The 17385-nt window shown below is 49.4% G+C and overlaps 1 protein-coding gene across 1 annotated transcript in view; it reads right to left on the bottom strand.

The window, feature by feature from the left end:
- Positions 1-11541, bottom strand: part of CALN1 (calneuron 1) — a 112928-nt gene extending 101387 nt beyond the window's left edge. Inside the window, 2 exon segments of the mRNA XM_009645100.1 lie at positions 11429-11502; positions 11504-11541. Of these exon segments, the coding sequence (XP_009643395.1) occupies positions 11429-11502; positions 11504-11541 (112 nt within the window).
- Positions 11542-17385: the final 5844 nt, after the last annotated feature.

The raw sequence follows: 17385 nt of genomic DNA, 5'->3' as shown, positions 1-17385 counted from the left end.
AAGTAACAGCAATTACCACCACTTACCCAGCCGTATTTCTTCCCCCTCCCCACCCAAACCTATTCACCAAATCTCATGCCCTGGATTAGATTTAGTTGAAAGAAAAGTAATGAGATTTGTGTTTCCTAGCAAATTAAATAGAAATTGCCCAAAAGAATAATTCTACAACACAACATTGCCTCATCCCACATGTTGCTAATGGGCTTGTGTTCTAATGGCTTATTTAGAGAGGGACTTTTCTTAAGTGACACCCTAATGATGTGCGTTCAGGAACAGGACACAAATATCTTTCACTACCAAGGCTTTGGGGTTTTTTTCTTTTTTTTTTTTTACAGAATCCTTATCAAATAAAGAAACACTTTAAGAAAGACTTTGTGCTGTTCTGCAACACTAAAAATTGAAAATCTCAAATGCTCACGTTTCTGAAAGTTATTTCTCTTGCTCTTACTTATCTCATGGTTGTTGCTGCAAAGGGCCTCAGAGCTGCCTGCGACACCTCGGCTCCGGGCAGGACACAGCGGGGGACCGAGCAGCTCACTACTTGTCAAACCCATTCAAATTCCAGACCGATGTTTGCTCCTATCTACTTTTCCATCTGCTGAATGGTGCCAGGGCTTTGCGTACCCGGTCCCCGAGGACACTGAGCTCCACAATCTCGTGTCCCAGCTCATTTTGGGTGTTGCTGTATGTGACGCTCACGCAGGTCCTGCTGCTGATCCCTACAGCACCACCACAATCCCTCCCGGTCGGTCCTCTCAGCTGGATCCAGGGCACAACAGTGGTTCAGCGTGGAGATGAACAGGAGACCAAGGCAGACAGCAAGGTCCTGCCCCAGCTCACCCCCACAAACCCACACGGTGCAAGGCCCAGGGCACAGAGAGCCCCTGGCTGAGCCCTCCCTGCTGTCCTGGGAGCACAGCCCTGCACGGAGCAGCGTCATCCAGCGACACAGGAGATGCGGAACCTCAGGCTGAACTTAGTCTGCAAAAAACCCAGTACAGTTTTAACTCATTTTGTTTGGAGAGTGAATAATCTGAGCCAGACTGGCATCAGCCTTAGGAACTGCAGTGATTTCAGCCCAGGCACCCTCCACTGCAGTGGCTGCTCTGGCGCCGGAGGCTCACAAAGCATTTTATGAACTACCACTCTCTGCCTGGCTCCGGTGAGCTTTGCTGCACGTCCTGTGCTCCTGGACACGTCCCTGACATCAAATGTCAGAGCAGAACAGCAAAGGTGGCTGAGCTCTGGCTGTGCCTCGCCAGTGCGCCCAGCAGCATTGCTGTACCTGCACAGCCCTCGCTAGCAAAGCTGGCTGCAGTCCTGAGCAGCACCCACCTCCTCCAAGCATCACCGTCACCCTGGGAGCTTCGCACCCCTTTGTTTTCACAGGCAGTCAGGAGCTAAGTCTGACTTCAAAGGGTTTGTACTGATCCTCTTTGATGTCGCCAAAGCCAGTCAAGCTGGAAAAGCAGCGCTTCCCCACTGGGCTCCTGCTCTGTCCCCTTGTACCCCTCTGGCTGGTGGCTACGGCCACAAGGTCCTGCAAAAGCTGACAACTGCTGCACATAGCACAGGCTGCCCATAGCATGGGGCAGCTCCAGGAACAGCAGATCCAGCACTGGATGCAGCTGCCCATCCTCTCACCTCCTCTCCAGCTCCAAACTCTGCCCTCTGCTCCCTCCTGCCCAGCACTCATCCTGCCCCATCCCGCTGGGGTGCTGGAGCTCTGCATTCCTTCCCTGCTGCCCCTCATCTCCACCTGCCTCCCCCAGCTCTGACTTTTCCGGGGAGCACACAGCGCAAACCCTGGGAGGGAGCATCCTTGCGCAGCCCATTTGATAAGCAGCAGACCAACCGCCCCAGCTCTCTTTCCCCAGCCTTTTGTGCCTATTTCTCCTCTCAGATGGGGCTGAGATGGTCTCAGGACCCACAACTGGGCAAGGGAAAAGAAGGTTTCCAGCCAGAGGGAGAGGATGGCCAGATCTATTTGTTTAATTCCCAGCATTACTGTCGTCTGCCTCCCTCATCGGGACTCGCGCCCTGCTAAGTGACTTCTCGCTCTGGCAAGCCGCTGGCCTCATCCTCAGGAAGCCAAACGCGCTTCCTCATAAACAGGGGCAGGAGGACGGGGAGCACAGGCGCCATCAGCAGAGCGGGCTCACGACAAGCAGCTGCGGGCGATGGCTGCCCAGGAGCGCAGCGGGACGGGGAGGCTCTGCTGTGGCCCAGCAGATGCCCTGACAGCCAAGGGGAGGCCAGGAGCACCAGCCTGGATACGGCACTGCTCTGACCAGCATTCAAAAAAAAGGCAGGTGAAAAAAAAAGCATTCAAAAGAGGCGGGTGAAACCCTCTCTGCATCACTGAGTTCTTCTCCTTGACGTTTCCACAGCAGAGCTGTGCCAAGCCACCAGCCTTTGGTGCCAGGCCCCCCCCTCCTGGGGCACAGCCAGGCACAGCCACACCGGAGCTGGGGAATCAAAGCAAAACCATTGCTCACAGGGAGCAAGGTCCCTGGGTGATGCTTGACCCAGAGGTCTGGTAGCACCCCAAGCAGTGGTGGACATATTGCCCTCCTCCCTCTTCATGAGTACTGCTGTTGCTAGGTAAACTGAGGCACGAAACGATCAGTGACAGCCAAAACATCCCAGTGAAGAACTGGAAAGAGGTGTCTGGTCTCCTGCTTCTCTATATATCTAATATACAATAAACCTCATTATTTCAGTGGCAAACCCATTTCTGAATGTTCCTCTAAAGCGAGCACGTAGATGCACTGCAGAACAGAGGCTTTTTTGCAGATGTTTGCACTTTGGTGAAGTGGTTGCCCCGACGGAGGCAAGGGAATCAATTCAGCTTTGCTTATGTTTTCCCATGACTTGATTAAAGCTGACGTGCTGAAAGACACAGTGAACTAATAAGCACAACCAGGCTAAAATATCGGTCTCCACACCTGGGAGGGGCACCTGAGTATCCACAGTAGCCGCATCACAAAGGGCACATGCGCAGCATGCAGAGCATCATGATAACCCTCAAATCACAGGAATTAAAGGAGGGACCTACGAAGCCTAATGCTGACTGTAAGACATTGCCTGTGCAACTGGAGACCCAGCAGTGCTCACGAGACCCTCGGGTCCATCCTGCTCCTGTGCTTTGCAGCCATCCACGCCAGCGCTCAGGTCCGGGATTCACCGGCATGCTCCGCCATTCATCTTCCGACTTGCTGTAACGGCAGCTTCTCCGAGCCCTCTTCCAGCCATGCGGCAATAAGGAGGCCCCGGGAAATGAAATAAATAGCGAGCCACTTGCTTGGCACTCAGTACCACAGATGGGATGGCTCAGGCAGCTTAAACCCAGCCTAGAGCCTGGGTTCATGCCTCTGTCTGTGCAGTTAAATGAGAAGAAATGGCTTCTCAGAGTAATTTTCAGTTGGGGAGTGAGTACTTTGACTCTCCAGAGCTGCTGTGGCTTCTGCAGAGCTGAGGTTTCCCCAGTGCCCCAGCCTTGCAGCTCAGAAAGGAGCCAGATGGCCAAGACTCTTCTCGCCTGATTCAAAAAAGCAGCACTGTGACTTCCACTTCTGGGGCAAGGAAACCATTCCTGGCCTGCCTTGGATGGAAATCTCTGTTCCCATGGCACTGCCAGCCCTGTTCAGCCCCAAAAGCCACAGACCTGGGGCAGAAATTGATATCTCCCTTTGCCAGGGAAAGATGCTCTGGACAGGTTAGCTGCATCCCAAATGAACTCCCTGGGAGCTGGACCAGCAAGAAAAGGTGTGCTCAAAGGTGGCCACCTGGGCTGGATGTACAACACCCCAACACCCCGCTGTATCCACAGCTCTCCTGTGCCTTCGTCTGGAAAATGGGGGAGACAGAGGCATTTAGCCTCCTTTGCTTCCAAGCCCCGTGTGTCCTTACGGGCCTGGGCTGCAGTGACCCTACCCTGGCCCCCATCTTCCCATGCACAGCTAAAAGCCATTGCCTAGGGCTTTGCAGATAAGGTAGCAGATAAGGATGAGACCCCCGAGCCCACACAGCAATGCTTACTAGAAATAGGAGCGACTTGCTAAAGCCAGGGTTTTAAGGCAAGGGATTGAAGGAACTTGTAAAATTAATGATCCAGACTAGAAGCTTGCATAAAAAATTAAAAATCCATATTAAAATTTGTATAAACGTGTCACAGCAAGATTTAAATGCCTTTTAAAGCATGTTTAGCTCTTGATCTGAATTTGCTCTGTTCCCATGGCCTGAGGCGATGCATCAGCTGGCTCCACCGAGAGCCCAGCTAGAAAGCAAAGGGGCAGCACCTGAAACGGCTGTGGGGAGCATGGGCCCGGCAGGATTCATGGCACATCAGGGAGCACCAAAGCCTCAGCAGCAGCTCTGCAGCAAGAGGCAAACCCAGCAGATTTGGAAGGATCTGGATGAAGACACAGTCTGCATCCCTCTCCCCCAAACCCGTCTTCTTCCAGCTTGAAGAGGCTCCTTCTCCACCACAATAAGCCAGAAGCCCTCGAGCCTCTGACCAAGGATATTTGAATATCCACCACCAGCAACTCGCTTGCTTGCCAGCCAGTTCCTATAACTATGTCAGCATAGCTGGAGTTCAAACAATCTCTTTAATTGTTGTCCAGATGGTGTCCCTGTAATTCTAATTTGTTGGCAGCCAATCTGATTTTATTTATACTCTCTTTGCTGTAAGGACTCTTTGCCTCAGAGATGCTGCCTGTTCTTGTATTTTGGGGGCAGGGAGGCCAAGTGACACATCCCCCCTTGGCAGAGGGGGAACAGAGCCTCTGCAAGCCCTTCCCAAGGCTGCACCCAGCAAAATGTTTGTCCCCCTGGCTAACCCACCTGCCAAAGTGCTGGCACCTTGCATAGGGCTTGGGCTGTAAAGCGTTGGAGGGTGGAAATACTTGCTGTTCTGGAGTTTTTCCCCTAATCCATAGCTTTCTGCCACCTTCCCGCTGAGGATCTCTAGTGCTGGAGAGAACCCAGTGCTGATCTTCAAGCCCCAATGGTCCCTAAGGCAATGCAGCAGCTAAAACCCTCAAGACATGGTCTTCCTCTCCAGTGAAACCCGGAGGAGCCAGACCTCCCTGTGCTCAGCCACTTTGGGTGTCCAAACATTATCATTGCCTGTTTGGGGCAGGACGTGCTACTAATTTCAGCAAAAAAAATCCTTTCCTGGGGGCCCAGAGTGAAAGGTCAGTGATGGTGGATGGACAGACGTCTGTTTGTCTGCAGCACACAAGACCCCACTGCTGCTCCGTGCAAGGCGGGGAAAGATTCCCAGAGGCAGCACACGGGGACTGAGCCCTTCCAGATGCACGGCAGCGGCCTGGCGCCTGCCGGCTGCTCTGGTCAGTGCCGACATCTGGAGGCTCCTAACGAGGCTGGGACAGAGCTCTTCACCATGGTGAACTGTACCGATAAACCTCTCCCTTGGTGAATTCCCCTGAACCTCAACAGGGCTAAGCTGGCACGCAGCCTGTGACAGGTACCCACAGTTTCTCCATCAGCAACTCCACTCCCCCACTAGACAGGCACTGTCTGGAGCAAGCAGGCACCTTGTAATAAAATAATCCTCTGCAGAATATTAATACTGTGCCAGTTCTTATGATTTTTAAATGGATGCTGCTTAACACCTGAAACGACCAAGTCCCGAGGAAACCCACACTGTAATTAAAATAGGTAACTGGAAAATTAGCAGAAGGAGCTGAGCAGAAGTGAGTGATACAGCTGCTTCTGTCCACAGAAGAATCTGCATAGTAATGCCGCAGTTTTATATTCAGAGGCACAAAACACTATTAAAGCCCATATAAGACATAAATTACACCATTTCCAGCCATGATCACTCACAGCAGAGACACTGTAGATAAACCTCTCTTTGAAAAGAATTCTGCAGAAGAGAAAATGAGCTTTGTACAGTTTCATCCACTTCATTAACAGGCTGCTTGCAGTGCTCACGCTGAAGCATGGACGTGGAGACCCACGCGCAGAGCATCCCGGGGTGGCCGTACCCCAAGGGCCTGCTCCCCCCTATCCCAGGAGAATACCCTCGCAACTCCCTCCTCGCCAGCAGGATGCTCGTTCTTCTCTGTTTCTCTTTCCACTTTTCCAAGTGTTTTTTTTTTTTTCTTCCCATGGACAAAAAGCCGAGCGGAGCAGGCTCAGCCTGTTGCTGCTACATGAGTCAGTCAAGTGACTAATGCCTCTCCCCCCTGGGTTTCCCTCCTGGAGCACATTGCTTCTCCAAAACACTGTTTGATCTCACCTGGGACACAGCCTCAGCCACCGACATGGCGCAGCCAGCTGGCTGTTGAGGCTGGAGGGAATCTGCCTGCCCCTTTACCTTCTGCGCCCGTCAGCAGGATTACAATCTCTGCTAGCAAACAAGAAGACCCAGAGAAAAATCAACACCTGGGGAGAGATACAAGGGGCTGCACCACAGCCCCGACTCTCCAGCAAGCAAGGGACTGCTTATCAAGCCTGTCTGATAACATGGGAGTGAACTGGGAGCTGGATCAGACACAGTCCCCATGGCTCATGGGTTTTCTGCTAAATAACAGCCCCCAAAAGGGACTGCAGGGTGACAGTGCTCTGCAGCATCAGGGACTGTGCTCTGCAGCATCCTTCCTTCCCAGGACTTACAGCATCTAAGGTCCATCATATCAGATACACACAAGAGGGTGAGCACCCCTGATTTTGGCCTTATTTTCAGAGGCAGGGCTTGGCTGGCATGTCTGTGTTTGTGATGTGGGACTATTTCACCCAGCGTCCCCCCCAGCAGGCACCCAGCGTGCCACCAGCCCCATGACTGACCACCTTGCCCTGCTGCTGGGAGGCCAGCACCAGCTGCAGCCCCAACGCACCTTCAGCCACTTGGCATTGCCTGTGTTATCAGCACGCAGGAGACAGCTTTCACTTAAAATCCATACAGGTCATCATTTAACCATACCCTTTAAACTATTTCAAGTGCTGTTTCCCAGTATACCCTGAAGCTGCTCATGGTTGACTTTTACACAGAAGCCCAGGGAAGAGTGACCCAGTTAAGAGCTGCTGCAGATGATGGAAGGTTGCTGGGAAGCAGCAGAAACCAGGCAAAGCACATCCTGCAATGTAGTGTATGATCTACAAGGATAGAAAAGTCCCGCGGTGAGGGAAGCCCCCAGACTCCTGCCTTCGAGCCTACTGCACCCCGAGCCCCCATTTCATGTGTTGCTCTGCTGATGCCTCCAGTTTAGGCAGGCAAACCCATGTACTGGCATTTCCATTCTGGATCTCAGCCTTAAGGACTGCATCAAGCTGGCCAGGTTGATGTCTACCACCACCAGAAAACAAATAAAAAGAAATCTCCCAGCCTAGAAAAAGCCTTGCAGGTACCACAGACCCCACCTGGGGCAGGGGCCGTGTGGTGCGAGGCAGCAGATGCCAAAAGCTGCCCCGCTGTCGTGCAGCAATGTTTCCTCCTGCATGGGCACTGCTGATTCCAAAGGAATCTGGGTCAGGTAGGGATTTATCACGATGTGTTTCTGGACAAATAGCTGCTGCTGTGGTTCCTATTTGGGTTTTCTCTGCAAGGCACTGACTAACATGCATTGCATGGACACTTTTTGCAAAGCCTACTTATAATGCGTGTGCCTCCCTTCAGGTGATGTTTGTCAGATTCCCACTATGGAAATGTTTTTACCTCCTGACAATACCCTTTAGATAGTGCCTATGGAGGTGGATGACTCAAGCTTGACATGATAATTTCCATCCACCATTTTTTATTAAAAATACTCCTAGCGGTTCGTAATCTGAAGACAGAAGCTGGTTTTAAAAGGGACGTGGAAACCACAGAGTATGCACAAACAGTGCCACAATTTTCTGTCACCCAACAATAGCCAGAGAATTTATATGTAAAACAGTTCCTCCCAGCCTTAATTTATAATCTCATGCCTAGAAACCGCTAAGCATATGGCAATAACATCTATCCGAGACCCCACCACACTTCGCCATCCCTAAGAGACAGGTTATGGATGGCCTGCCACTTCCAACTTCGTCATTTACTTCGTGCTACAAAGCTAAGCATGGCCTAATATAGCTTTCTGCAAGTTAATTCCCTTTGTGACGGTGACAGCTTCTAAAAACCCTCACGCTACTACAGAACCGCAAATAGCAAACACTGCTGCTAGGAATAGACGAGCCATCAGCAGAGTGACCTGCTATCTCTCCAGCCTCTTTCCTCGCTGCCAGCATAGTATTTAAAGCAGGGTGGAAAAAAACCAAGCGGAGTTAAAGTCGACAGATGGCTGATGCTACTTGGGAAAGTTTTCACAGGAGAAAAATAAGTGGTCGGAGAAGAGGCAGAGCAGCACCCTGAGTGCGCTGCTCTGAGTGCCGTGCGTTCATCCAAAAACCTGGACTCCTTCCCCCTTACGTTACTCGAAGTTGGAAATATTTTTCATGTCCTGATCTCCTCCATCTACCACCTGCAGGCTGCAAAGAAGGAGGATTCGTCGATGTTCACAGCAGGGATGGGGAGGGGGAGGGCAGGCTGTGCCCAGCCAGGCTGCACAGCACCTTCGCCCTGCAGCATCCCAGAGTCCACACTTGCAGATATCCTTCCCAAAGCAAATGGCGCTGAGACACGCAATGCTAGATGCGAAAAAAGGAAAAAAAAAAATCTGCTGGAAAAAACCCCAACAGATCAGGCACTTGTTGAAGCCTTGAGCGCAGAGGAGCATCATAGAAAATTCCCACTGACTTCCCCAGCGTCAAACCTTTAATAATTTAATACGTGTGACTGGAATTTCTCAATAGGCTGGAACTCCCTCAGGACCAAAGTCTCATTGAAAAAGAAACCAAGGAGAATTTGGCATGTCTTTCCCAGCCTGTAAGATTAAATGCAAATATGTTATTGGCATCAAGCTATCACAGCTTGATATATCCACAAAGCTCCCATACACTGACATTAACTTCTTGAGGAAGAACATTTTGTTACTCGCCCTGAGTTTATGCTTAAAGGCAGAAAGACTATTTCTGGTTTGGGTTTGGGCAGTGAACAGTGGTAGCTTCACCAGTTACCAGCACACCCAGGCACTGATCTAGTCTTAGTGACAAAGCACAGTAAGATAGAGATGGCTGACCTAATATTACACGGAATTCCCAGTGGCGAGGCTGCACCCTGGTAGCTGGCACACGGAAAGGTATCTCCAGCTTCTCACGCTGCTCTGGCTTTAGTGGACACGAATCAATTCGGTACCATTTCGATGTTTGCAGGTGGAAAAAAGAACTGGGGCAACATTGTCATAGCAAAGACATAAAGCCCTCAAAAAGAGGTGTTTGTAAAGCAAAAGCTGTTGGAAAGAAACAGAACTAAATTCTGACAAGAAGCCTGTGCGCAACAGCCAGAGAATAAATGGGTGATTAGTTAAAGAGCTCTAAGCGTTCTCCTGAAGAACAAGGGGGATACTCTTTGTGAACAGAGATGAATGAACTCTGCTGCTCTCCGGTTCAATAGCACAGTTATAACAGGGCACTGGCCACGTGAAATGGGTGCAGCGCTCGCGTTAGCAGCAACTCAGCTACTGCCTTCTCAAAAAACAGCTCCTCTACGCCTAATTCACTTCATTTGCCGTTAATTAACGGAGCTGATCCGCAGCCTCTCGAGTGCTGGTTTCTCCTTGGGGAAGGCGGGTCTGGCTGTGGAGCTGTGCTCCGCTGCCTCCTGGAGCTGCTGCTCCCGCCCCAGAGGGAAAACGATGCCGAGAGGGCTCGCAAATCTTGCAGCCCACCCGGCATGGCTCAGGCTGACAGCAGGGAGACACAGGAAGGATGGAAATGAGACTGGGCTGCCTTCCCACGCCACAGACCATTTCCACACAAACAGCAGGGGAACAAATCAAGGGCGAGTTTCCCTCTTGCAACGGGATGGCCCTGACAGTGGGTTGCAGCCCTGATGCCACTTGAATCAGTTCTTGACAGTTGTCTGCAAATCTCAAAGGCAATTACAGCAGACGTGCTCTAATCAGGGTAGGCACAGCAGAAAAAAATCTTTGTTCTCTGCATTTAAAATAAACTGCAAGATCTCATCCAACATCCTCCTGTCTGCTCAGCCAGTCCCTGTCATCCCGAACAGGGCTAACAACTAAGCTTTACCTTGCAAAGTAATTTGCCATCTATAGGATGCACAGAAGCTAAGCCAGTTCAGTTCTGCTCACCAGCTCAAATCATCAAGCGAGGCTCCTATAACCCAGGAGAAGAGCCGAGAAGCTGCCTCTGCAGCCCTTGTGTTCCTGGGGTCTTAGCTAAGCTGCACTGAAAGTGGTTTCTCACATTGCATCTCTCACCTGAACTGCGTTCAGTGCATACTCACTGGGAAAAAGAGCAGCAGTTACAAATACTCAGAAAACACTGTTTGTACTCTAAAATAAGTTAATGTAGAGCTTGCAAAATCAAATCCAAAGGCTCCAAGTTGAAAAGGCTTGAAGACTAAGGTCTGATTTACCAAAGCACAGGTGAAAAGGGGCAGAAATGTTGGCCTTCTGTTTTGCCAGCCTCTCCTGGAAGGACCGTTTCCACCTTGCACCATTCCCTTGCTCATTGCCTCATCAAGTTCTCTGTCAAGACCACTGATTATGATCATGGCTTGTACCAAATGTCCACTGGGAAGCAAACCAAGAGCTTCAATTTGTTCCGCAGTCCTCAAAGACCAGCTGTCAACAATATCAACTTTTGCTTAGAAATGACCCTGGTGAGCCACAAATTGCCAACAAAAGAGACCTTCCCACTTCAAACCAGACTGGGAGTCTACCTGGCCTCACATCCCGTCTGCAGGGCAGAAGGGATTAGCAGCAACCAGCTTCTAGGGAGGAAATTATGGGATCATACAGGCAGCAGATGTGGACAACCTTCCTGATAGCCTTTGCCAGCCTAAGGCCAGCCTGTCCTCCTACTCACTGACCTGGAAAAGGGAATTTGAAAGCTCTTTCCAGCTGCTTTAAGCCACAAGCCACCTCTGTGCATCTTGTTATATTGAGAAACAGAGAGAAACCTCACTTCTGAAAGGCCACAAAGCAAATGAGAAGACTTGCTAGGAAGACAGATTCCGCTCTGCAGGTTCCCAGGAAAGGCTAAAGACATCTTTATAAAAAGATATTAGCCTAACTTTTTCTCTTGCAAAGTTTTGCCCATAAAAAGCAGCCTTACTCTTTCAAAAAGCTGCCTTATTTCTAGGCAGGGCAAAATCTGAGGCTAAAATCAGCCTACAGCTCTCAGCATAACTTTGGTCTGGAACCTTTTCTTTGTCCCTGATCTGCCAAGCCATCTCACTCCTACCTGCCTTTTGAATACCTCTGGTTATTGCACGACAACACTACAGAGAAGGTGAAACAGAGCCTTTCCCCATTCCCAGACCCCTTTGGAAAATCACCAGGACGATGCTCACCATCCAGTTCCTCCACGGAGATATTCGCTAGCTGCTCGCTGTCGCTGCCAGCAGAGAGTGAGCGGGTCAGGTTTTTTGCAAAACAAGCCAGCTGTTACATGATGGAATGGCATCTTCTCCCTGAGCACAAGAGAAAAGGGGAGAGAAAGGCTTATTTTAATTATTTGTCTTTGTTTTCTTGGAATAGTACAATAGCCTGCCTTGAAAGAGGAGCTGGACCAAAGTATCCTATGCCAGGGAACGCACACGGAAGTAGGGTGCACGACTGATGCATTGCAGATTTTATTTAGTGTCTAAGACAGGAGCTAAACAAACAAACAAAAAACCAGCATCTTCTTTATGCCGAACAAGAGGTAGCAGAGGCAGAACAGTGGTGCCTTAGGAAAATATGAGTCTCTAGCACTCGTACTGCAGCTTTCAGCCTAGAGATTTGCTGTTTGCTGATAATTATATAGTGCATAGGGGTCTACATTGATATGCAATTAAAAAGTCATAGGATCCAGCAGCATGACTTTCAAAGCCATGCCACGGTCTGGATACCAGCTCTCAGACCCTGCTCCGGAGGATCTGGATCCCTAAGATGGTTCAACCCTGCCCGCCCAGAGCATCCACACTGAGCGAGACGCACGTCGCACCAGTGCCTCCGCTCCATACTTTCAGTGGCCCTTGCTGAAAGAAGAAAATTCACGTTCGAGCAGGGCCCAACAAAGAACATTTTCATCTCACAAATATGACAGCTAAGGAAAAATACTGCTCAATGGGAGGCTGTAGCAGAAAAGTGTTTGCAAACTTAGCAGGTATAAACACCGCAGCCTAGTGAAGGGCAGCCATCTGCACAGACAAAAGTGGAAATTACTGTCAGCAGCACTTACACATTGATTTAGGATACACAAGAAAGAGGAAAGTTTGCCAAAGTCAATTGCAATATTAAGAGGAAGATTTGTCATCCCCTTGGCTGGTTTCAATCAGCGCAGCCCCATCCTGGGCCTATTGCATTTTCTACTGCACACTTCCAGCAGATATAAATCAGCGGAGCCACCCAGACATCAGCCGAGGATCTGGCCCAGGGTCTCCGCGGTGGCTGGAAGGTGGCCAGGACCCACTGGGCAGTACGGTTTGGGATGGACCATTAATATAAATTGATATGGCAGCTTTGGCAAATCTCGCTCAGACCAGTGGGGGACACAGCCCCTTGGAAATGAACTCCAAGGGCATTCGCACTACAGCCGCCCCGCGACTTGCTTTGCCATAAAGAGATAAGTGCCACCTACTGAATCATTCTCCAGCCAACACTACGATTACAAGGATGATCTGGCTCTTACTCAGCCATATGTTCTTACCACAGTGAATAAAACAAATATATATATATATATATACCTATATATACATTCATTTTGTAGCAAACGCCGCCTTGCCTCACTGAGTTAGTAAAAGCTTTAATAGACTCACCAAGAGCAAAGTAACCTCAAGACACAGGGAAGCGAAGAAGAAAAGCCACGAGGTTTCTCTTGCACTGCTTAGCACGTACTTAGAATTTCTTTTGCAGTAATTATGTAAATAAATCCTAATCGTAATTTTCAGTATTTTTATTTGGGAGCCAGTTTTTTCAGCAGCACATTAGAAACCGTAAACAAGGTTTTCTTTTTCATTAAGCCTATCTGTAATTTCCCAGCACTTGCCAATTAATGTATTTCATCCTGATATATTGCTCACTCTGACAGATTGCTCTGCACTAAGGCGGGAATTTTACCTACCCGCGGGAAGACACATAGGTGATACCAGCTTTGGTACTGCTCTAGGTCCCGATGAGCAGGGCTGGAGAGATGCTTCCAGCCCTTTGCATCACCTTCAGTACCTTCCAGTCCCGCCACAAAGTATCCAGGCAGGAATCGATCCATGTTTTCTCTTGATAATCACATGCTCAATGTAAAAGCGATTACACTGATTTTCAAAACCCTATCAAAATTAAAGAGATTTAAATCGAGCACCGTCAAGGGCCCAGGCGGAGCTGCGGGGTGAGCTTGCACTGCAAACGCAGTGCGCAATGAGCCCACGGGGCTGGGGACGGATGCCAGCACCTGCCTGCCCTGGCCCCGGGGCAAAGGGACCTCAGCCCCTCGCCCCCCCCGAGCTCACCCACTGTTGGAGTACCTGCAAAGCATGAATTTAGGGGCACTACAGCATTTCTGAAATCACTTTCTGTGCCTTCACTTCTACAACCATTAAAAAAAAAGTGATGATCCATCTCCCCTGAGGGCTGAAGTGCTTAAAATCAGCTCCCACCTGGGATCCTGTAATGCATTTTAGTACTGGAGAGGGGGGCACGGTATTCTACAGTGAGAAAACTTGGATTAAATTCTTCTGCCTAGGTATATATATATTTTTTTTTAAATTGTAATATTATTCAATGGAAACCCTGCAGAGCTTCTGGAATTCAGCAGCGCTCAGCCTGCCTCCAGCTTTCACAAGAGATGCTCAAAACCAGCCCAGCAGCATCTCCAGCGCCAGATGTCCAAGCAAGGATGTGCAGCCACGCTTCGGGAGCGCTCAGCATCCTGCAGCCAGGAGTCTGCTGTCAAAACCGAGCCTGCACCGGGCGAGAAAACAGCAAAAAGGGGCATTGCAAGGTGTGACGTGTGGGAGAGTTCATCAAACAAAGCACCACGACTGGCAAAGCACCCTACGCTGAGACACATAAAAAGCTTAATAGGAATACTGTCTGTCTGTCTGGGAACAAGAGGTCTGTCCTAGCACAGCCAGATCGGTCCAGGCTCATTTTGAATTTAGCCAAAACGTCCGTGTTAGAAAAGCGGTCGCCTTCAGCTTGCCTATGGCTGCTCCTTCCAGTGCCAGCTGAGACCCTGCATAAACTCAAAGCGTAAGTGAACCGGTGCCGATGGGATCCACCCACACCACGGTGATGCCCTTCCCAGGCGCTCGCTCAGCAGCAGATGCTGGAGCCGACGTGCAGAGTGCCGGCAGCCTTCTGCCTCTTCAAGGTGCCAATGTGCAGCAACGTGCGCTCACCTCCTCCGAATGGGGACAGGGAAGGGGCCCCGGCTCTTGCCCCATTTCACAGAGCTATACACCAAGCCTCCTGAGTAGTGAGCTTTGTTCTCCATCCCCAAGCAGAGACAGATCCATTTTCCACTGAGCAACTTGCAAACTGAAAGCAGTTTTCAAAGGCATAGTGGGATTTTGGAGCAATGAAATCTTCTTGAATAATATCATGAAAACATTGACATTTAACCAAAAAGCCCTCAAAGAACCCATAAACATGTGTATGGAAATGTTACCATGGTACCTTGCCAAGGTTTCCGTCTCTGCGCCAAGCTCACCAGCAGGTTACATCCCCCGTAACGCCCGGCAGCAGCACTGCCAGCCTCGCTCTTTCCTTGCAACACAACCACATTTGTGAAATTTATAAGATGTTCGTAAGCAATTTGCCATCAGGGAAAAAAAAAAAGGCGGTTACACAGTGCTCACATGGCTACGCTCGCTCCGGTTGGCATCCTTCACCAGCTCTTGTGATATGTTTTTTAAAAAGGCTTTCAGACCCAATTGAAAATCTACACCACTATTAAACTGGAAGGTTTAACTTAAGTATCAGTCAATGAGATGGAATCAGGATCAATCTGTATTGATCTTGGATCTCCCTTGGTGGTTACCAAAAGGTTTCTTGCTAAACTCTCTCCTATGTGCAGCACAAACTGATGCCCAAGGGTTGACCCTGGGTTTATAGCTTCAGGCACGTAACACCAAAGTCCATTTGCACTGCCTGGGTGCTTCACCCGGCCAGGAATTCAGCTGGAATTTGGTGGATCCTGGCTGCTGCCCAGCAGGTTATGCGGGACCTGGGCTAACAGATCCCCACCCTGGATGCCAACTAGCCCCAAAGCTGCTGCCCCAGGGGTGTCAAACAGACCATGCAGAAATGGTAAAGAAGATGGGAAGATGGCAAATTTGAGATCTCCGTCTCTCCGACAAATCTGGCTGAGGTTGAGCAGGGAGTTCAAGCTGACAGTGTGGGAAAACACATGCATGGGTGGACAATCACACACGTGCAGTACAGCAGCGTAAGCTTCATTTTCTCAAGAAACCAAGCTAAAAAAATAGAGGAATACATAGAGAATCCATGAAGTAACCAGATGGTATGAAACAGGAACAGTAGCTGTAAAGTCCCCCAGCTTGCTCTAAAACCCTTTAAAAATTCATCAAATGAAGTAATGGTGTTAAAGATGCTTCTCCCTGGTCAGAGACACATTATAACATCTAAGGCAAGTAACAGCAGTGGCTTCCAAAAAAAATTATCTTGTTCTCCCCAGAGCCGAACAATTGCCATTATCTTTTCAGGTAGGCTGTGTAGTATCTAGCTGGATCCAAGGGGAAGAGCAGAGCAAACAGAACCCTGAGTATTACCTGGGAAATTCCTGGGCTATTTGATCCTCCATGCTCCAGGCGTGACGCATCAGTCAGGGGACTCTACCTACTTTCCAAAGAGTCTTCATTGCTGTTGCAGAACATTTTCCTTTCAGTGCTGCCCATGCATTCGTCCCTTCCCTCTCTCCCAAGGAGGCCCCAGCAGCTGAGGGTCCTGGTTTGCCCATCCCCTCTGGCACGGGAGCGACTGAGCTGGACTGTCCCCATGTCTGTGTTTGTAGCCAATAAAGTTAATGGAAGACAAGTCAAGCATTTTGTTGCAGCCATGTGGCTTTAGCAAAATCCTTCTGCTAGGAAGAGCACTAAGTCACTTTGTCCCTTATCACCTGCAGTTGCTGTTGCTAACAATAGCTTTAAAGATATTTATTTTTTAATTTATTTTGTGCAAAAACTTGGCACCTCGAATGCAATATGAGCCCAAGCTACCAAAGGAAAGTCTGAAGGGCCCAAAGAGTCTCATTCTGGCATTGGGAGGAGCTCTGAGGATGCAGGGAAGGGGAGCGCATCGAGAGCTCCGTAATGAGGTGTGAGGATTTAAGCTGCTGCAATAAAATGCAGAAGTCTTCTTTAATCAGTCTCAACTCAGGTGCGTAAAGAGACACAGGAATGAAAGCATGCTTAGGCAGATGGCTGCTTCTGTAGCTACAAAATCAATATCAGTGGGTCTTGGAAGGGTGCCTTGGGATTGAGAAAAATAAGGTCTGGTGCATCAGGAGCCTTAAAAGAAAGCCCTAAAATAGATCCTCCCAGGGAGGAAAATCTTTCAGGAGGTTTGTATTTTCTGACTATTGATACCAATAAAGCCAAATCCCCCAAAACACATGGAAAGGTACATTTGGGCTATATATAAACAGATCTATCACCAGAAGAAAGAGGCAAGAGCCTCCCTGCTCCCAGTCCACCGCTGCAGCCTCCACAGAGCAGTAAACACACTGGAACATTTTTGGAAGCCAAATTTCCTCAGACTGTAATGCAAAGTCATTGGGCTGTGAGTGCAAGTGAGCCCTAAAGCCTCCTCTGAAAGGGTTTTTCTTTTACTTCTGGAAAACAGGAGTACTCACACTTTCTGGGAGCAGGGCTGCTTAACAAAAGCTAGACCCAGCATTTACACACATGGTATATTCAACAAATTAATCCATCCAGATTAATTTCATACATTTTACAAGGATGTATGGACTACCAGCACAAGACCTTAATCCCCAGTGCACATGCACACACACAAGGGATTCTCTACACATTTGCTGGTGGTGATATAGGTACAGACTGAAACGGGCCCCCAGGGACCACCTTCAGCCCTCTCCCTCCATATGCACATATGCCCTCAGCCTTATCGCACCGTACACGGCATTCGTGCTGTACATCATTATTTATTGGCGTAAGCCTAAGAAAATATTCCCCTATGTAGAATCACAGAATCATTTGGGTTGGAAAAGACCTTTAAGCTCATCAAGCCCAACCGTTCCCCTAACCCTGCCATCCCACCACTAAACCCTGTCCCTAAGCACCTCGTCTGCCTG

The sequence above is a fragment of the Egretta garzetta genome, unplaced genomic scaffold, assembly GCF_000687185.1.
Source record: "Egretta garzetta isolate BGI_Z169 unplaced genomic scaffold, ASM68718v1 scaffold108, whole genome shotgun sequence".
Classification (NCBI taxonomy): Eukaryota; Metazoa; Chordata; class Aves; order Pelecaniformes; family Ardeidae; genus Egretta; species Egretta garzetta.
Note: the sequence above shows the minus strand (reverse complement) of the source record. Positions and strands in the feature narration are given on the sequence as shown.